This window comes from Centroberyx affinis, unplaced genomic scaffold (genome assembly GCF_046629955.1).
Source record: "Centroberyx affinis isolate AG114_WGS23_722 - 3 ecotype Tasmania unplaced genomic scaffold, CSIRO-AGI_Caff_v1 ptg000977l_1, whole genome shotgun sequence".
Taxonomy (NCBI): domain Eukaryota; kingdom Metazoa; phylum Chordata; class Actinopteri; order Beryciformes; family Berycidae; genus Centroberyx; species Centroberyx affinis.
Genome location: NW_027279547.1, coordinates 161,590 through 181,490, shown reverse-complemented (window position 1 = coordinate 181,490; position 19,901 = coordinate 161,590). Strand labels below are relative to the sequence as shown.

General features: G+C 42.1%; 1 protein-coding gene across 1 annotated transcript; it reads left to right on the top strand.

Annotated features, from left to right (window-relative positions):
• Window positions 1-1,070: 1,070 nt before the first annotated feature.
• nup155 (nucleoporin 155) lies at window positions 1,071-18,597 on the top strand. The gene is made up of 34 exons (XM_071522333.1): window positions 1,071-1,196; window positions 1,462-1,623; window positions 1,754-1,891; window positions 2,378-2,474; window positions 2,704-2,774; window positions 2,866-2,958; window positions 3,664-3,927; window positions 4,024-4,097; window positions 4,250-4,341; window positions 4,481-4,578; window positions 5,424-5,591; window positions 5,756-5,856; window positions 6,119-6,289; window positions 6,409-6,519; window positions 6,679-6,773; window positions 7,255-7,340; window positions 8,781-8,922; window positions 9,119-9,185; window positions 9,298-9,413; window positions 10,374-10,477; window positions 10,739-10,872; window positions 10,972-11,163; window positions 11,659-11,797; window positions 11,909-12,044; window positions 12,133-12,286; window positions 12,377-12,481; window positions 13,963-14,117; window positions 14,729-14,858; window positions 15,334-15,447; window positions 15,908-16,028; window positions 16,156-16,266; window positions 16,628-16,764; window positions 17,046-17,152; window positions 17,494-18,597. The coding sequence occupies exons 2-34, from the start codon at window positions 1,482-1,484 to the stop codon at window positions 17,630-17,632; spliced, it is 4,104 nt and encodes a 1,367-aa protein (XP_071378434.1). The 5' UTR covers window positions 1,071-1,196; window positions 1,462-1,481; the 3' UTR covers window positions 17,633-18,597.
• The last annotated feature ends 1,304 nt before the right edge of the window (window positions 18,598-19,901 follow it).

Below are 19,901 nucleotides of genomic sequence, written 5' to 3'. Positions count from 1 at the left end.
TAATTTAACTCCAGACACAGGCGAGATACACTGGTTGAAATGTTAATATCACTATTCAGAATGCAGAGGTTGGAATTATGTGTTAAATTTGTGTGGATATCAGCTCTTGTAGGAGTTAAAGAGAGCGAAGAAGCAGACAATAGGCTATACAAATTGATGTGAAAATCAGTAAAGCAGAGATTAAAGGGGCAATTAAAAGACAAATTAAAAACAGATGGCAAGAAGGATAGAACAGAGACAGTAAGGGTTGAAATTTATTCAGGATTAATCCATTGGTTGGGATCCCACGATCTGGAGGGGGAAATAGAAAAGAGGAAAATTATACCACCAGATGAAGCATATAGATGGATGATGTGATCATTGTGGAGAAGAAGAGACAGTGAATCATGTCATATCCAGCTGTGGTAAATACAACAGAGACAGAGAGATATTAAGATCTAGTCTACGAGATTTGGGTGTAGAACTAAATGTAAATAGAATGGTAAAATTGACTGATAGAATTTGAGTGGTAAGACTTTATTTGGACAGTCCAACACTGACACTCCGCTATCAGGTGACAAAAAGTAGATGTTCAACAAACTGTCACTTTGGTGCATCTCTACAGACTATGTAGCTCTAACCCTGACCCCATTTTTAAATCTAAACTCAACCCTAACCCTGATCCCATTTTTAAATCTAAACTCAACCCTAACCCTGACCCCATTTTTAAATCTAAACTCAACCCTAACCCTGACCTTATTTCTAACATTAACCCCAGTCCAGACACTGAATATCTATAGACTACTCAGTAGTCTATAGATAACTCAGTAGACATTATAGTCACTTGATAGGAAGTTGAGTATCGACATTGGACTATCCAAATAAAGTGTGACCATTTTAATTTCTTTCTTTCTTTCTTTCTTTATTAATATTTGATGATTACCGATATTGTAAATCCCCAGTCCACACTCCAGATCAGAGGGTGGCGGTAATGCACGCCAACCGCCTTAAAATAAAGGAGAAGAAGAAGATTTTTTTTTTTCCATTCATTGATTCACCGGATATACGTCAGCCGTCACCTTTCAACTTTGCACAAGTGCATGAGGTTGGCGGGCTGCTAGCAGGGTTTGTTGTGTTTGTTCAAAGAAATATTGCTGAAGTTGTGAACAAACTTCATAGCCAAAAAAGTCATTGTCGCGCGGAGTCATTTTAATCGGGTAAAGTAAATACGTTTATTTTCAAACACTTAGCGCGCGTTTATATTAGCCTTAGCTAGCTAGCATTTAGCTTGCCTGCTGATTTGAGAGCTAGCTAGGTCTAAACTACACTGATTCTACGGTTAGCTTAGCACTGAGTCCCAGAAACATTTATATTGTTGTAGAAAGCGGTGAGGTTAACAACGCTTTCCTGGGGAATACACGCCTGCCATCGCGGCTGGACGGTCTTGTTGTGGGACTAATGCTGGGTCTCCTTTCCCTGCAGATAGCGGTGGTAGCGCAGCCATGCCGTCCAGCGTCGGACCCAGCAGCCCCGCCGCTGCGCTCGCCGAGGCGCTGGAGAACTCGGGCCGGCTGATCGACAGACACCTGCAGGAGGACCGCTGCTTCCCCGACCTGTCGGAGCTGCTCTGCGTCCCGTCTCACAGTAGGTCCTGGAGCCTTGGGAGGGAGACAAGACAACACTGCACTGTCACTAGGCAGACGGCTCTGTTGACATAGAGGAGGCTGAGACTAGTTTATATTCAAAGTTGTTGTTTGTGGTCCTTGTCTTGCAGATATGCCGTCCCTGTCCGGGGTGTCTGACATGGACTACCCCCTCCAGGGACCCGGGCTGCTCAGTGTGCCAAACCTCCCAGAGCTCAGTGCAGTCCGCAGGGTTCCTCTGCCCCCTGAGCTGGTGGAGCAGTTCAGCCGTATCCTTTTGTCAACCAGCAAAAACGAATTTAATGCACTGAGCTGGACCCAGAAGTTTACCTTAGACCTGCAATGCAAAATGTAAAGTTCAGTGTTTCCCACAGGTTGACAATTTACAATGCGGTGGTTATTTATGATTAATTACTAGTTTGGAGCAAATTGTTGAATGTAAAGTTACATTTTCGTTTCACAATGGGAGGCTCTGTCTGATTAAGTACAGTGTTACTGGTCTGTGCATTACCAAATGACAGACATGACACGATGTGCACATCAGGGGCATTAGAAATCGTTTTAGATCAATTTCTATACACTGAACAGCTATTATTATTTTGTGGTGGCCGTGCTGATATTGTGGCAGGCCGCCATAGATGAACCTATGTATGGGAAACACTGAAGTTGATTTCTTGTGTTTGTTGCTAGATTGCTTTTTTGGTTGCCAAGGAGATGCCCAAGAGAGTTTAAAGTTACCTTAACTATTTTTGTAGATATGCAATGTAATTGCATGATGGGAGTTTTTCCTGAGATATGTCGAGCATGGCTTACCATTGACAATGACATCTTCATGTGGAATTATGAAGATGGGTGGGTACATTTTAGGAAATTGGGTGACAGCATCCTAGATCAGCAGTATTTAACCGTGTGATGTGGAGGGCAGAGTGTCTTCAGGCTTTCATTTCAACCAGACAACCTGAATACTCTTGCCCCCTCCATGGCACACTGTTGAATACCGCTGTCTTAGATGAACAACATTACGAGTAACCAGTTGAAAGCAGTGCCCTGTGTACTTTAATCTCTATTGTTTTCCTTGCAGAGGTGATGTGGCCTATTTTGATGGTCTCATTGAAACCATTCTGTCAGTTGGTCTGGTGAAACCAAAACAAGGTATGTGTGTATGTAACATTTTAACATACTACCAATTTTTCCTTTTTACTTTGAATAATTTAAATTTTTGTTTTTTTTTTTTACTTCTCAGGCATTTTACAGCCACACATCCACTACCTCTTGGTCTTGGCCACTTCTGTGGATGTAGTGATCCTGGGGCTCTGTTTTCCCAAGGGCCAGGCGGGTGAGTCCCCCCTCCGCACCTCAACTACCGCACATTTCAGTTGTTGCCTTTAGCATCAGTTACGGTCAATCTCAGGAGTATAACTTCTCTCTTTAGGTATTCCCAGGAATGCAGTTTAAAAATCCTTTTGTGTAGCAATGTAATAAAAGCTGTCTCAACCACTTTTAAAAAAAAATGTGATGTGGAGGATGCAGGGCAGCTTGAAGGCCCGAGCTAAATATATTACTGTGCACATAGTCAAATATACACAAAGAAGTGTCAGATATTCATCAGATAGGCAAATATGAAAATGAAGATGAGAAGCACAGCCATTGTACTTTTTAATGTGCAGTTTGTTTGCTTCAAAATGCTGCCTTGTAATGGGATTTCTGTTGTACTTCAGACGCGATGACATTTTTGCAAGAGCTCAGGTTGCGTCGGTGATCCATTCCCAATAGGAAGCAGTAGTAGACAAGACAGTCAAATGGGACAAAACCAACACACCCTGATGAAGGGTGTGTGAAATGTCCGCTGTGTTTAGGCTACTTTCCGTACATGATATAAATTTTGGTGGGAAATGGAGAGAATCTGGGTCTGAAATCCCAGGATCTCAGTTCTTGGTATTAATTACTCATGTATAGTGTTTGTTTTTTTAAACCAACACTGCTATTACCCACATCTACCTGCATTGGCTTATCTCAATCATCTTTATCTCTTTTGTTGTAGGGTTGAATGACAGCATGTCCGGTGGGATGCAGCTGCTTCCAGACCCCCTGTTCTCAATCCCGACAGACAACACCTACATGCTGGCCGTCACCTCCACAGACCTGGGCCGCATCTTCATGGCAGGAAAGGATGGCTGCCTGTACGAGATCGCTTACCAGGCCGAGGCGGGCTGGTTCAGCCAGCGCTGCGGAAAGATCAACCACTCCAAAAGCACCCTCTCCTTCCTCATCCCCTCCGTGCTCCAGTTCTCCTTCTCCGAAGACGGTGAGGAAAGGGACGCAGTTCCATGTGGAGCAGAAGGAGTCTGTGCTCCAGTTAAACTTCACTAATGTAGATATTTTCCTGCCTTGTGCTCCACAGACCCCATTGTGCAGATTGCTATCGACAACTCCCGCAACACGCTCTTCACACGCTCTGAGAAAGGAGTCCTGCAGGTATAACATGTACTGTCATGTCAGTATTTCAGATGTATGACAGTTTCTAATTGAATTGACATGTATCTAAAATTAATATTTGCTGCTACTGATGTTAGATGTGGTGAAATAATTGATGATTAGGATGTTAAGCAGATTGTTGTGTGTCTCAGGTGTACGACCTGGGTGCTGACGGCCAGGGGATGAGTCGTGTGGCAACCATGTCACAGAGCTCCATTGTGGCCGCTGCTGGAAACATTGCCAGGTACGTTTGGGTTTGTTGCACCTCAATCATATCTTGCCTTCACATTTATCATTGTTTCTCCTTATGGAAGACTAGGCATCATGTTCCCAGATTGTATATATTGATTCCTGGCTCTTTGAAAACCCATCTCCCTTTACAGGACCATCGATCGTTCTGTCTTCAAACCCATTGTCCAGATCTCTGTGATTGACAGATCTGAGTCCTCAGACTGCCACCTGCTAGCTGTCACTCATGCAGGTAATGATATCAAACACAGGGTTCCCATGGTCATGAAAATCCTGGAGAAGTTATGGAATTTTAATATCTTTCTCCCAGGCCTGGAAATGTTTTGGAAAATATCATTTAAACTTTTGGAAAATTTAAAATAATATTACTAAGTTTATCAATTTTGTGAACATTACCAATAAAAATTACACAAGCAATTTGGAAAAATGCAACAAAAATGAGTAGGCTAAGATGCAGCTGGTTGCAGTGTAGCGTGGTTGCTGTGAGACTTTGTCACACGCTTCCTACCTCTTGCCATTCTCGCCATGCAAAACGTCTTGTTGCTAGCTAACCAGCAAGCAGGTTAAAGCCTCTGTGGGATTTAGAGTGACCAAAGCAAATTTCTGATGAAGGAAGCAAGGATACAGTTTCAGGCAATGTTGTGTCATGAAAATGTTTTCATGTAATTCAAAACATTGTCAATGTTTGGCATCATGTTTGTGCAACTGACATATGTTCCTTAGACAGGGCAAAAACTGCAGAAGGTACTTTGTTCAGATTTTCTTTATATTTTTTAGTTGGAGCACTTTAAAAGTGTTGAATAAATTTTAGGGTTTAATTTAAAAGAAGATGTCATTCTTCAAGGTATAGTCAAATTTTCAATGTCATAGCATTTGTAAAGGTCACTTTATATATTACAGTCATGAAAATTTGGTATAAAGTTATGAAAAAGTTTTGCAATTTAATTGCAAAATAACGAAGGATCCCTGCAAACAGTAGTGATAGGGAACAGAGAATGTAGTTTCTCTTTTTCTGTACTTTTTTTCTGTAATTGTCTGTACTTTACGTATATCTGTACTTATCTTCTGTTTCTTTAGGCGTGCGTCTGTACTTCAGCACCACACCTTTTGCCCCCCCCCACCAGAAGCAAGTTGCAGTGCGACCAAGCCTGCTAGCCCTGGTCCATGTCCGTCTGCCACCAGGGTTTTCTGCCTCTTCGACCCTGCAGAAGCCTGCAAAGGTCCACAAGGCTCTACACAGCAAAGGTAAAACGCTGCTGTTTATGCCCTTTAACATGATATTTCAAACCTAAATTATACTGTTAGTGTCATGCTCAACTCACTGAGTTACAGGACACTTCTGGGTACTTTTCCCAGCCTGACGCAAGAAGGCAGATCTGCCTGTAATAACTTTCTTTTTAATCTTGCAGGAGTTCTGCTGATGGCTGCGTCTGAGACGGAGGACAGCGACATTCTGTGGTGCATCAACCACGACTCCTTCCCCTTCAAGAAACCCCTGATGGAGGCTCAGGTAGGCGCATAAGAGGGACACCAGGGTTGAAAATCCTTGGAAGTTTGTGGATTTGAGAAAGTTAAATTAAGACCTTAAATGTTTTGAAAATGAATGGATTGCCTTGAAAGTACTTTATTTTTAAAAAATTAAAATACAGCACCCAAATTAATCAATGCACCTCAGCTCTAAAAATCTCAGCTCTTAAAATCTAGGTGTCAAAAGCTCACATAATGCTTCTCTTTCCCCTGGTATGATCTTAAACTTCTCTGTTACATTGCAGATGATGTCTAATGTAGATGGCCACTCTTGGGCTCTCTGTGCCATTAACGAGGAGAGGCCGTCCAGGATTTCCACGCCTCTAAACAAGGACCAGGTCCCCATCACCGACTCTCCTGTGGTGGTGCAGCAACACAACATCCCTCCCCAGAAGTTTGTCCTCCTCTCTGCAAAGGTTATAGTCTCAACTGTTGTCATGTTACTGCTTTGCACAGGGCTTAATGTATTGTAGTTTCTTGGAACAATAATGTTGTAATCTTGTATACTAAGTGTAAACTCTTTGCTGTCCTACAGGGGAGTCACATCTTCCACAAGCTGCGGCCAGTGGACCAACTCCGTCACCTACTGGTGAGCTGCACTGGAGGAGAGAGTGAAGAGATCGAACGCTTCTTTAAGCTGCACAGGGTAAGAATCATACTTGTTCATTGTTTGACACACACACACACACACACACACACACACACACACACACACACACACACACACACACACACACACACACACACACACACACACACACTCTTTGTGTATCATGTCCTTGAATGTTTACTCTCCTCTCTTCAGGAGGAGCAAGCATGTGCCACAGCTCTGATCCTGGCTTGTTCCAGTGCTGCTTGTGACAGAGAGGTTTCACTGTGGGCCACCAGAGCCTTCTTCAGGTCAGACTGGGTTATGTTTTTTCATTTATTTTTCTCTCTCTCACTTTCTGTCTCTCTTTCCTTCTTCTGAATGGCTAGATATAAGATATATATGGATAAAAGTAATCATGTGCATGTACTAAATATTTACATATATACTGTGATAAAACAATATACCAAAACAAAATAAGACACACAGATTCAGTCCATGTCAGGAATTACTTAAGTTTTCCTATTATGTCCGGCCTCTCATGCATGCACTCATCATCATCAGTTTGTGATACTGATATACAATGTTTGCTGCAATGCCAAGTGTATTATTTTCCTCTAGTAATACAATTTTCATCTTTTTTATGTCTGATAGTGATGGTGAAATATACATCTCTGATAGACAAATAGCCTACTTAGGGCAGTGTAAGATGAAATGCGCTCTTGCTCTCTCTCTGTCTCTCTCACTATGCACACTAATTAAGGTCAGTTTTCACTACATTGTCTTGATCAGGTATGGAGGAGAAGCTCAGATGAGATTCCCCTCAGCGATCGCGTCTCCCAGCACCGTCGGACCCACAATGAGCTCTCCAGCTCCAGGTAAATGGCTGAATACCAGAGCAGAGATTTCTGTTAAATACATAATGATTGCATCACATGCTGGTTACTTGTCTCACTGCCAGACTGTTTGCCATGTTTCATGTTCTTTTTGTCTATATGTATGTTGTTTTTTTTATTGATGTCTTTGCAACCATGCAACAGAGCCATGAAAAGAACATCAGAATAATTAGTATGGTTTTGGAACAAAAATTGTCCCATGACCTTTCTCCAGTTCTTAAAGATCAAATTTGACAAGTTAAGACTTCAGCTCCTGTGCTTCATACACAAACTGAGCACCATGTCTGCAAAATTTTAAACTTGACTAATAAGGGAAATTGCAAATTCTGAAAATATGTAACTATGTTCAATCTTTTTAATTTAGTCAATCAAATGTCACCACATTTGTTACATGTGTTCAAGGGCCAAATATAAGTAAAAATCTAAAGCTTGCTTTTATTTTTTGCACATGGGTGTGTAAATCTTGAAGAGATTATAACAAATGAGTGGAAAAGTACTGTCTTTTTGTAATCCTTATAAACAAGTACTTACAAAGTACTGTAGCTATTTATGAAATTAGGTTCTCTAATGCTCCAGACCATGCTGAAACAAATGCATCATCATATTTGTTGTGTCGCCTCTCTTGCTAGAAAATCACTCTTGGGGTGTTACATGTGGCAGTTTGGTTATTTTCCACCGTTGTAAAGCTGTGTCAAACATAAAAGCACTTGTTTTCCCACGGTCAGCAATGGTTCCACCTATTTTTAAAAGCTGCAGAGCGTAGAGTCTTAAACTTATCTTCCCTTGTCAAACACTAACTGATGATGCAACTCAAACTAGCCAGAACAGTCTTAGTATATTATGCTGCTCAAAGCAGCTGTGTAGAAAGAGAATTAGAATTATTTGAAGTTTAGGCATTGATGAGCAGAACTGTATGTTTGAGTCGTCTGATGCCCGTTGGAGGCTCTGCCTGAGGCGCGTCTGGACTGGAGTGTAGTTGTGTGTGTGTGTGTGTGTGTGTGTGTGTGTGTGTGTAGTGGTGCGTGTGCGCGTGCGTATGAGCGCTGGAGAAGTTGTATCTTTTGGAAATGGTTTGACATTTCTTCATGATTATGTTTCTAACAGTGAAGTATGTAAAGGGCCATCATTGAGGCCATGCAAGTGTTAAGACATGTAGTCTGTGCAAAACTACCTTTGTTTAACATGGACCTTTGTAACTTATTGAGACAGAGGTGCATTTGTTGTGATATTTACTTATACGGGCTCTGTTCTTTCATGGAAAATTCCTCTGTTCTAAATACAGACTTTGTTGATTGGTCAGGAAAAAAAAATTTGATCAACTAATGGCATTTTTGGTCCGGGTCAGGCCTGCGTTTCAGTATTGGGTGGAAATCTTTTGGGTATCCTTTCACACTGGTTGTATGTTTGTTACGTTTCCCACAGGCGTTGTGCCCCCAGCTTTGTCCACACCCTTCATACCGATGCATTCTGGGTCTGCCCCCATCACGCCCATGTCAGCTGGCCCAGAGGTCGTCTTCTCAGGGAAACATAACGGCATCTGCGTCTACTTCACCCGCATTCTGGGGTCCGTTAAGTGAACAAACTGTAAATCCTGTACTGATTTGACATGTCGGCAAGATTTTGAATGTGTTTTCTGGGTCACAGCCTAAGTGCTAGGGTTCCTCATCACAGTGGGAGCTGTTGATGCCGGTGTGTGATGATGTTGTAATACTGAAGGAAGTGTCTTTCTCTCTGGTTCCCTGCTAACTTAACTGTAACAGAAATATCTGGGATGGGAGCCTTGCTGTGGAGAAGACCATTAGCAAAGGCAATCAGACGGTCAGCATTGTAAGTATCATAATGACACTATGCAGTCCTTTACAACAGATGATAATGATCGTACTTTAGATTAAATGGTGCTAAGAGTGGCTAGTCAATGCTCTCACCCCTCTCTCCCCAGCTGGAAAGCACTGTCGGCTCGTCTGATCTGGAGTCGATCCTTCTGGAGCTCTGGGGTTTGAGAGAGTTCCTTGATAAAAACTCTCAGTTCAGCCCCTCCTCTCTGGGTGCCGCCAGGTAACAGCTCTCTCTCTCCCTGCTTAGTCGTGTGTTGAGCCCATAGGTGTGTTGATGCCTAGAAGACTGAAATATGTGTATACTTAGTATGTGCCGCCTTCAGTAATACTGCAGAGGCTTGCCTTGGAGTTCACTTGTATAACGTTGCTACCATATTCACCACTAGCTGAAACTCAGCCTGGCAGAGCAAAATGTGAGGTCCTGAAAGTTGGGATAAATGGATCAGCCACACACCTTTCCTGATCCAATTATGACTGGCTGCAAAATAAGCCCATTTGAAATTGTGAGCGTGTATCTGTCACATGAATCATCTATCCATTTGACAGGGGGGAGCTTGCGAGGCTGTGGTCTAGATGTAATGCTCAGCTGGAATTTGGTCTGCACAGATTACGCTGCAATACGATTATGTTGCAACAAATTTCCTAACCTGCCTCAGGAAACATAAAATTTTAACCTAAATCACCGCAGTTCTAGTCCATTGGTCTGCCCCGGTTTGTGTCAAATTTTAATGATAGCCACAGGAAAGAAAATTAAGTAGACAACACAGGAGAATAAAGATCAGTAAAACCTTTGAGGAATATTTGAGCATGTCATAATTTAAATTCATTTTTACATGTATAGCTTTTATGTGTTTACTTCATTACTTTTACTTTACTAGCATTTTGAAAGAATGTGTGCATGTAATGCTGTAAGTCACCTCATTTGGGGCTGATGAGTGTTGGGCGTAATAAGCTGTGTGAGGTTTGAATGATGAAGGCTTCTCTGAACTTATGATAACTAATGTAGAAAATGAATACACTGTCACTGTCCTTTCATAATGTTTTTACTCCTCGCTGTGAGTACTTCTTAAATTAAATTAGAACCTATAAAAATGGGATAAAGATCTGCAAAAGCTCTCTATTAGAGCTTGGTATTGTTTCCCTTCTCTGCTGAATAACATCTGTGCTTCCGTCCCGGTAGTTTCAGCTCCCCTGCCAACCTACAACAGAGGCTGCTGGGCTTTATGCGCCCTGACGGAGCCAGCTCTCAGCAGGTCCAGCAGGAGCTTCAGAGGAAATATCACAGTGAGTGATGAGTGCGATGCGTTTTCTTTTCTTGGGGGGGTTTGCATTTGAAATAGTGCAGTGGGATTCAGTGATGTTCTGAGTCTTATCCAGCAGGAGTACAGAAATCTTAAACTTGGAGGTATCAACAACAGGAAAAAAAGCTGTTGACTTTGTATCTGATCCTCGTTATTTGAACTCCCACACTCTCCTGTCCAATTCCCACACCTTTTCTCTTTCTGTGTTTCTCTTGCTTCCACCTCTGCCTCCTCCTGTGTCCAGCCAAGGCTCAGGTCTATGAGAAGGTGTCCCTGCAGGGAATCCAGCAGTTAGTGCATCGCTCCTGTCAGACGCTGGCTCTCTGGAAGCTTCTCTGTGATCATCAGTTCAGCCTCATCATCACTGAACTGCCAAAGGTACATGCGTGTGCGCAAACACATCCCCACAGCACGGACATAAGCTCGTACATCATCTGCTCCATCTGCCTCGGCTCTAAAATTGTTCTGCGTTCACAGGAGTTCCAGGAGCAAATGAAGGGAGCGAGTTTTAAAGATGTAGTGATCCGGGGCAAGGAGCTGACTGGAGCTCTCATCACAGCGCTCATCAACGTCTACATTAAAGACAATGCCTCTGTGGATGCCATCAGCAATCACCTGCGGGACATCTGCCCCCTGCTGTACAGCAGCGATGACAGCGTCTGCTCCAAAGTACGTACACACACACACACACATACATATGCATGCTTGGCAGTCATTCATTCCAGGGTGTTTGCGGGTCCTTGAAAGGTTTTAAAAGCTGAATTATCTAAATTCAAGGCCTTAAAAGATACAGTTAAATGTTGCATTTGTCTTCATTATGGCTTCAAAGGTCTGAAAAGGTCACTTTTTCTTGGTGCGTGACTTTTCTAGTGAAGCATCTCCCTGGTTGTGCAGATACATACCTCATATATTTGTTTTTAATCCTAAAGCAAATGTTTTTTGGGTGAAATCTGTGACGACTAGGATCGGAGCACCTCTCACTCTTTTCTCCGTTCTTCATTTGCTGCTTCCCACTAAGCGCGGGTTGCTGAAATTTATGAATGGAATTACGCACTACTCATAGCTAACATTTGTCAGGGTTGAGACCTGACTGGCAGCCAGAAACTTGTGTGTAGGGCCCAAAATGTTCTTGCACTAAACTTTCTGTCTCCATCTCCCTCCCAGGCCAACGAGTTGCTGCAGAGCTCCAGGCAGATCCAGAACAAGGCAGATAAAGAGAGAACTCTGAGAGAGTCGCTGAGGCTCTACCAGCAGATCAGCCACCACACAGACCTGCCGCTGGTCTGCTCCCAGTACAGACAAGGTAGGGACACACACACTCGCTTCTATCTCTTCATGACTTTCTCTCTGCCCCTGCCTCCCCTCCTCTCTCCATGTACCTCGTATGTATACTAATGATGTTAAACTCTTTTAGTCCGTTTCTATGAGGGTGTCCTGGAGCTCTGCCTCACCGCAGCAGACAAGAAGGATCCGCAGAGGCTGGGACCCCACTTCTACAAGAACGGAGAGCCAGAGGAGGACCGGGTGGGACAGCAGGCCTTCCAGGAAAGGTAACGCAGGAAATGGAAGAATCGGCCGCATGGTGGATGCTCTTGTACTCGATTGCCACCAACTGTTTTCCCCCTCTCTCCGCTCTAGACTGTCGTGTTATAAGTGCATCACAGACACCATGCAGGAGCTGGTGAACCAGAGCAAGGCCGCCCCTCAGTCCCCCAGCGTCCCGAAGCAGCCTGGGCCTCCTGTCATGACCTCTGACCCCAACATGCTCAGTAATGAAGAAGCTACTGCCCATGTGAGTAACAAGGGGACAGCTGACGCATGTGTCCGGCCGCAGTGTAAATGATTTGCATATATAATGATATGGTTCTCCGCTCTCTTGCAGTTTGAGCAGATGCTTGGTTTGGCCCAGAGGTCGCAGGACGAGCTGTTTCACATCGCCCTCTACAACTGGCTGATCCAGGCCGACCAAACTGACAAGCTGCTGGAGGTATCTGCTCAGGCCTTGAGTGTGTGTGTGTGTGTGTGTGTGTGTGTGTTAGGGATGCAAATTTTCAGAAATCTCCTTAATCGATCGTCGGTCACGTTAATGACCAATTAATCGATTAATCATTATGTAAAAAACAGCTTTTGACATACAAAATACAAAATGCGTGTTTTTACACCTGTCTTTAAGCCTACTCAACAAGTTACTCAACCAAGCATAATTCAAAAGAGTCAGGACCCCCAACAACGGACGTCAGTGTTTCCCACAGGCTGAAAATGTACTTTCTTTAGGGTTCATTACTTTAAATTGCCTTTACATTGTGTCCAATGGAACCAAACTGGTGGAATATGCAATGAAGTCTCTGCACTGCACTCATGTTAACTTTCTGAGTGTTGAGCAGCGTTAGAATTGTCTGATTGAAAAGTATCAAGTTACTCTTTACTGTTACAACACATGCGAGTTCGGAGAAATTGTGGAATTTTATATTTTTTTTACGAACGTTTTCAGAATGGGAGACGGACTGTCAGGTTGAGTACAGAGCTACTGCATCGCCAAATGACAGACATGACGTGATGTGCACATTAGATGCATTACAGAGCGATTTAGATCAATTTCTATACATTGATTAACTGTTTATGTTGTGCCGGCCGTGCCGATATTGTGGCGCTGCCTCAGTTTATGTATTGGAAACAATGGCACAACAATCTACTGATTTATTTAAGAATAAGAGCGTATCTACGTGGTCAGGGATGAGTCCAGTGCACAGCCTGGTGACAGTCAGTCCATCCACTGAAACACATGCTCCGGGGGAACAGCTGTCCCGGGTCGGGACACAAATAGTGTCGCACCAACTTCGCCAGCCGGGGGAATGCATTCTCTTTCATTGTGCTTGTAGAGTTGCTGTATTTCAACTTTGTATTACAATGTTTCCAATGAACACTGTTGTCTTTTCGGGTGTTATGCTTCCGTCCGCTTGCTTGGCTTTCTCCTTCCTCTGTATAGGCGGTGAAAGTTAAATTGCGCCCTTTTGGCGGTAAATCGTTTCTGAAAAAAATGAGAAATGGCACATAATGTACATTATCGATTTAATATATGCTTAATCGATCAAATTATTAATGGTGATTAATCGATTGTTGATTAATCATTAACATCCCTTGTGTGTGTGTGTGTGTTAGAGTGTACTTAGTCTGACCGGCAGCCAAAGTAAAAAAACCCAAAGTATGCATTTTATAATCATATGAAACAGAGAAAAGCAAATGTTTGGTATTTTTGCTTGATAAATGACTAAAATGGATATCAGAATTATAAATTATCACTTTTCTGTCGATTGATTAATCATTTCATCACAGTGTGTATTTTTGTGAACATTTGAATCTTACATGTTTTTGTATGTGTCTATATACATGAGTAAATTGTGTCTGCTAACATTCTCAGCACGATAGCATGGTTTCTGTCTGATGGTCTTTATTGTCTCTGTGGTCCAGGTAAATTCTCCGTACCTGGAGGAACACCTGATGCACATGATCAAGCAGGACCAGAGTAAGGTCCGCAACATGGACCTGTTGTGGCGCTACTATGAGAAGAGCCGTAGCTTTGGCAAGGCAGCTCATGTCCTGGCTCGCCTTGCTGACATGCACAGGTTTGTCCACACACACACACACACACACACACACACACACACACACACACACACACACACACACACACACACACACACACACACACACACACACACACACACACACAGACACAGACACAGCATCTTAAGTTTAATTCTAGTAGAACATTTTCACTTCTTAGCATGTTTTTCGTATGTTTATGAACAACCTCCAACACATCCTGGTTACTACTGACATTCAGTGTTGTCTACATTACTATTATGATTTTCAATTGTTTGTTCCTGACAGTGCTGAGATCTTAGCATGGTGTGTGTGCGCCTAGTGCTGGAAGTTAAAATTGTTTCAACTTTTAACAAAAGTGCACCATGGTTCAAACAAGACTTCAGTAGCCACAAGCGTCTTGTTTCTTGCTGCTAGCTAAACTGAGCTGCCTGGTGGACAGAGGAGCTTAGAAATGTGATTTTTAGTCTAGTTCAAATTTTAAGCATGACATTACCCAGTGCAGCCAATGTTGGTGCATAATTGTTTGTGATCTCCTATGTAGGTATGCATGTTTTAAGTGAAGTGAAAGCATTATAAAAAAACAAAAAAACAAACTAATTTACTTGCTTTTTTCTCTGTGACCATGCAGCACTGAGATCTCCCTGAAGCAGCGTTTGGAGTACATTTCCAGAGCCATCCTGTCTGCGAAGAGTTCCTCCTGCATCTCAGCCCAGGGAGCCGATGGAGAGTTTCTTCATGAGCTGGAGGAGAAGATGGAGGTACACGGGGCAGTGACCACACCGCAGGAACTAGATTTGATAAATAAAATGAGGCCTTAAAGGTTTGAAAACAAATGGTTAAAAAATCCATCAATATTCGACTCTGGACCTCTCACCGTCCGTTCTAGGATCAGCACTTCTCATCTTGAGGAAAACCCTGTGATGGAGATTTGTGCTGATATAGCATCAGTTTTAAAATAAAGGATGTCACCAGGATTTCTTGTCTTCACAAGACCATGAGAAGATGACTTCAGAAAATGAGTTCACATGACCATAAAAATTAGGCTTCCATGTTGTCTAATTCTGACCAATGTCATGTCTTAGCTAAAAACAGGCCAATTTTGAGTCCTTGAATCTCAACAGGACCTTGAAAGTCATTGAAAAGTCCTTGAATTTGATGTCAAGTGAGTGTGTGAATGCTGTTACTTTGTCGTCACTTAGAGGTTTTCTGTTTCTCTGCTTCCCCCTGTTCTAGCTGGTGCGTATCCAAGTACAGATTCAGGAGACCCTGATCAGACAATACTCCCAGCATCCCTCAGTGAAGAGTGTCATCTCTCAGTTGGACTCGGAGCTCATGGACATTACCAAGGTAACACGCAATGTTAGGACAATGGTGATCAGGAATAAAGGATTGTAAACATGTTAATTAAAGACCCAATGAAATGGCATCTTTACTTCCTTGATTTGATGTATTTCCCCTTGAAACAGGATGTTGGGGTGGGACATAACACAGTGAGGGATCATGCAGAAGTGTAAACCAAAGGAATATCAGTCAGGCAGACAAAGGCAGTTTTATTTGATGGGAGGGATGGAGGGGTGTGACTGTTCACAAATCTGTGATGGTTTTATTGGTTGGAATTTATATTTATGCCTACTGGTGCAGCATGAGGTCACCAAGATACATGGATTTCCAGGAATTAAAAGTAATGAGAGTTCATTTATTGGAGACTTTAATGAACAGCTAACCAGGGGTAATGGATAAATTATGGGGCTTTTTTTATACAGGGAATAAGAAATGTTAATAAACACTGTTATGTTCTTCTGTGTAGCTCTATGGGGAGTTTGCGGACCATTTTAAGTTGTCTGAGTGCAAGCTGGCCATCATTCACTGCGCTGGACACTCCGATCCAATACTGGTGCACTCGCTGTGGCAGGAGATCATGGAGAAAGGTTTGTAAAATGTCTTTAAAACACCTTGGACAAATTGAGCCTTTTACCAAAACTGTGGATGATGCCATTACTGTGCTGTAAAGTGCACTGCATGTCGGTGATGAGCGTCATCTGTCCCGTCTTTCAGAACTGGGAGACAGTGTAGCCATGAGCCCCGCAGACAGGATGAGGGCTCTCAGTTTGAAACTGGTGTCACTGGGAAAGATTTATGCTGGAACCCCAAGATACTTCCCTCTAGGTAAGCATCCGCATCTACCTGTAATTAAGTTCAATTTTCCCTCTCCTGATCGTTTGAATTTTCCAGCTCACTATTTTGTTAACAGTAATGTAATTAGACTTGCCTGATGCATCGTTTATGTCAACACGTCTCTGTGCTGCATGTTTGTAGGGTCATGCAGGCGTTCTGGGAAATTGCATAATTATCCTCCTCTTATAATTGGCCTGTTCAAACTTGTCTGCCATGGGGAGACAAAGATTTATTGCCATACATACTTTATACACGCACACATGCAGAATCAATTACACTGAGAGCAAAACACTTTTCCCCACATTACTGAGTATACTTTGCTAACAAGTACCTGTCTGCCTCGTGCTCCCAGAGTTCCTAGTTAAGTTCCTGGAGCAGGAGGTGTGTCGCCTGAACTGGGACGTGGGCTTTGTCACCTTCACCATGCAGGAGATTGGAGTGCAGCTGCCTCGTCTTCTGGAGGTCTATGACCAACTCTTCAAAACACGGGTACACCTGTCCAGATTAAATGCATAGCATTTTTAAACACAGAATTTTTGTAAGTTTGTTAAAGCAATATTCCTCTTGGTTTCCTCCTGCATCTGATCTTGGTGACAAGTTTTTATTATGGTTTTATTATGGTCAAGTGCCATGTTAAAACTAAGTGGAATATTGCTTTAAAAGTGCTTGAACAGACGTATTACTGTTACTAGGAGTGGATGTTGTAGTAAAAAACATTAAATTGTCTGTGAGACTTAATTAATCCATAAACCACCGTCGTCTGCCTGTAGGATCCCTGCTGGCAGCGCCTGAAGAAGCCTCTCCACCTGGTAGAGTGTATCCACGTGCTTCTGTCAGGATATGTGGACGACCCCAGCAGAGTACCAACCTACGACAGGTAAATCACTGTCTTGGTCGCCTGGTTTCAGCTGCTGGCCTGCAGCGGGCAACACGGCGGCCTAGTGGGTAGAGAGACCGTGCCGTGACCCACAAGGTCCATGGTTCAATCCCTGCAACAACCAGCGTTGTGTCCATCAGCATCAATTATGTCTTGTCTATACATTAAAGTGGAGTTTAACTTAGACAAACAAGCTTCAGTCATTATTATCAGAGGTTTAAGATATTTTTTTCCCTTTTGACCTCTGAAATACTCTTCAAAAATGAACGAATATCACGAAAGCCTGTTCCAGGACAAACTTGTTTTTTTTTAATGACTAATTTTCACTCATTTTATTTCAGACGACGCTTCACTAACGTGTGTCTTGACAACATCTGTGGTTACCTTGTGGAGCTGCAGTCTCTCAGCCCAAACTCGGCCCTTCAACAAACCATTGGCAACTTCAAGGCCCTGCAGGCCAAGCTGGAGAAAGTTCACTGAGGACACAGAGAGCCGGCATCAGCGGATGAGGGGACAGGAGACCACTGGACCTAGCACTGTTGGCCTTAAACAGCTCATTAAAATACGTTTAGGCGATCAACAAGCACAACATGAGTTTTTATCCCACAATAGTTTTTGCTGCTTTGTTTACTGTTGTGTGATGGATTGCCAAGTGCTTAAGGGACAACGAGAACAGACTACAGTTGAGTTTTCTGGTGGAGACGTGAAAGACCACCTGTCCCTCTGCAGTGGAGACCCCGTTTTATAACTTATTTAATGTGTGCATTTTGTTAGAAGCCAAAACGTTACGCTGAAATATATCTTTGGAAAGCAACACAGTGTTGGCTGTTAATTTGCATTGGGTTCAGATAGCAGCTGTTTGAGATAAAACTGAAACTGAAAAGATATTCGAGAAGCCCGTCATCACAAAACCATGAAATTGAGCTTCTGCCCATTCTGAATTCCAGGTCAGTGATCGGATATATTGAAAATGCACTTATTGTAGATGATTGATCTGGGATATTTAGATTCAAATCCACTTGGTGAATCTAGGGTGTTTAATGTTCAATTGTAACACTTGACAAAGTAGCATTTTTCTACTTTTTTATTTCCTCTAAACAAAATACGCAGTTAAAAGTTGGATATTGTAATCATGTACATATCTTAGCCATAATGGCGTTTCTGCTGCCAAAGGTTTATCACATACTAAACCTTATTTTTGTGTTATTCAGAGTGATAATTTTGTCTGCTAGGCTGATAAATTGAACAGTGCAGTTGTAAGTTGTGAATGAGTGATTTTGTGATTGTAAATGTTTTGAACGAACAAAATTCTAACTCGGATACCTTTTTTTTTTTTTTTTTAAACATATGGTGCTGTTTACAGTGCTATACGGAGAATATTGGCCTGCAATGAGAGATAATTTTCAACTGTTTTTACAAAGAAATAAAACCTTTTTGTCATTGTTTTTCTGTATGAAGTTGTATGGCGAACAACACACTACACAAAAACTAGTTGTCTTGGTTGAGAGATGCAGTTTTGTGTTCCGTTTTACAAATGATTATCAGCAGAAAGCAGCATTATAATGTTATGGGTTGATAATTATGAGACACTGCAGAAGGAGGCCAATAATGAAGGACTAAATATCCTGACTGTTGTGTTGACATAATTATCTTTAATTGAAAATGGCACTCAGGCTTCCTTGAGCTCATCACCAACAGGACAGTAATTGCTAAGGGGCTTTTTCTCCACTGACGTAGAGAATGTTGTGCTTCACTTTTAGTCTTATGGAAAATAAAATAATTTTGACTTGATGCTGAGTTGATTTCTCTCTTTAAAGCAGCTTTAGGCTATGTAAAAATAACAAAACAATGAGATAAAATGGTAATAAAAATGAATAGTCCCAGCCATAGGGATACAGCAAACACAATAAGGACAGGGCAACAAGGATAAAAATGAGTAAAAGCCAAAGACTATAAAAAGGCCCTCTGATAAAAGTAAATTTCAAGAAGTGATGTTTGTCCCCCCAGTTCCAGAGATGGGAAAAGTATGACTGAACAAACTTTTTAATATAGAAAAAAAGAAGAAAAAATCCAAGGTACTCTCCTCTGTATAAAGTTAAAACACCTTTATTATTCAAAATACACTATTATGAAAAAAACAATGAAACATACAGGAGGCTACAAACATACAGTAGGTGTATATAATTAGACAGACTGACTGCTTCTCCAATCAGCCTCCAATTATCTTGTCTGCCTGTCTAAAGTATAGGCTCTCAATGCCCACCTCCCAAAAACAAACCAAAACAACCTATATACAGTATATATATATATATATGTGTGTGTGTGTGTGTGTGTGTGTGTATATATATATATATATATATAGTACAAGAACCATAGTCCTGTAGAACTTAAATCCAGTGAACATTCATTCAAACCTTTATTTCACAAAAAACCATTGAGGGTGACCCCTCATTTATAATGTTGTTGAGATGATAAAAAAAATGTTTGAAGCCTATGCAACGTTCCTCATCTGATAAAACGTTTTAGTGTGTTGGTCAATATAAAGGCTTTGGTCAAACAGGACCCCTATTAGGACCAAGAGCAGGTGTTATTTGACTGGAAACAAACAAGGATTTTAGTTTTGTCTGAATTTAATTGTAAAAATAAAATTGGGGTCTAGACATTAAGATCCGACAGTTATGCAGAGAGGCCAACTTTTTAGTTCACTCAGCTTGACCGAGAGGTACAACTGGGTATCGTCAGCATAGCA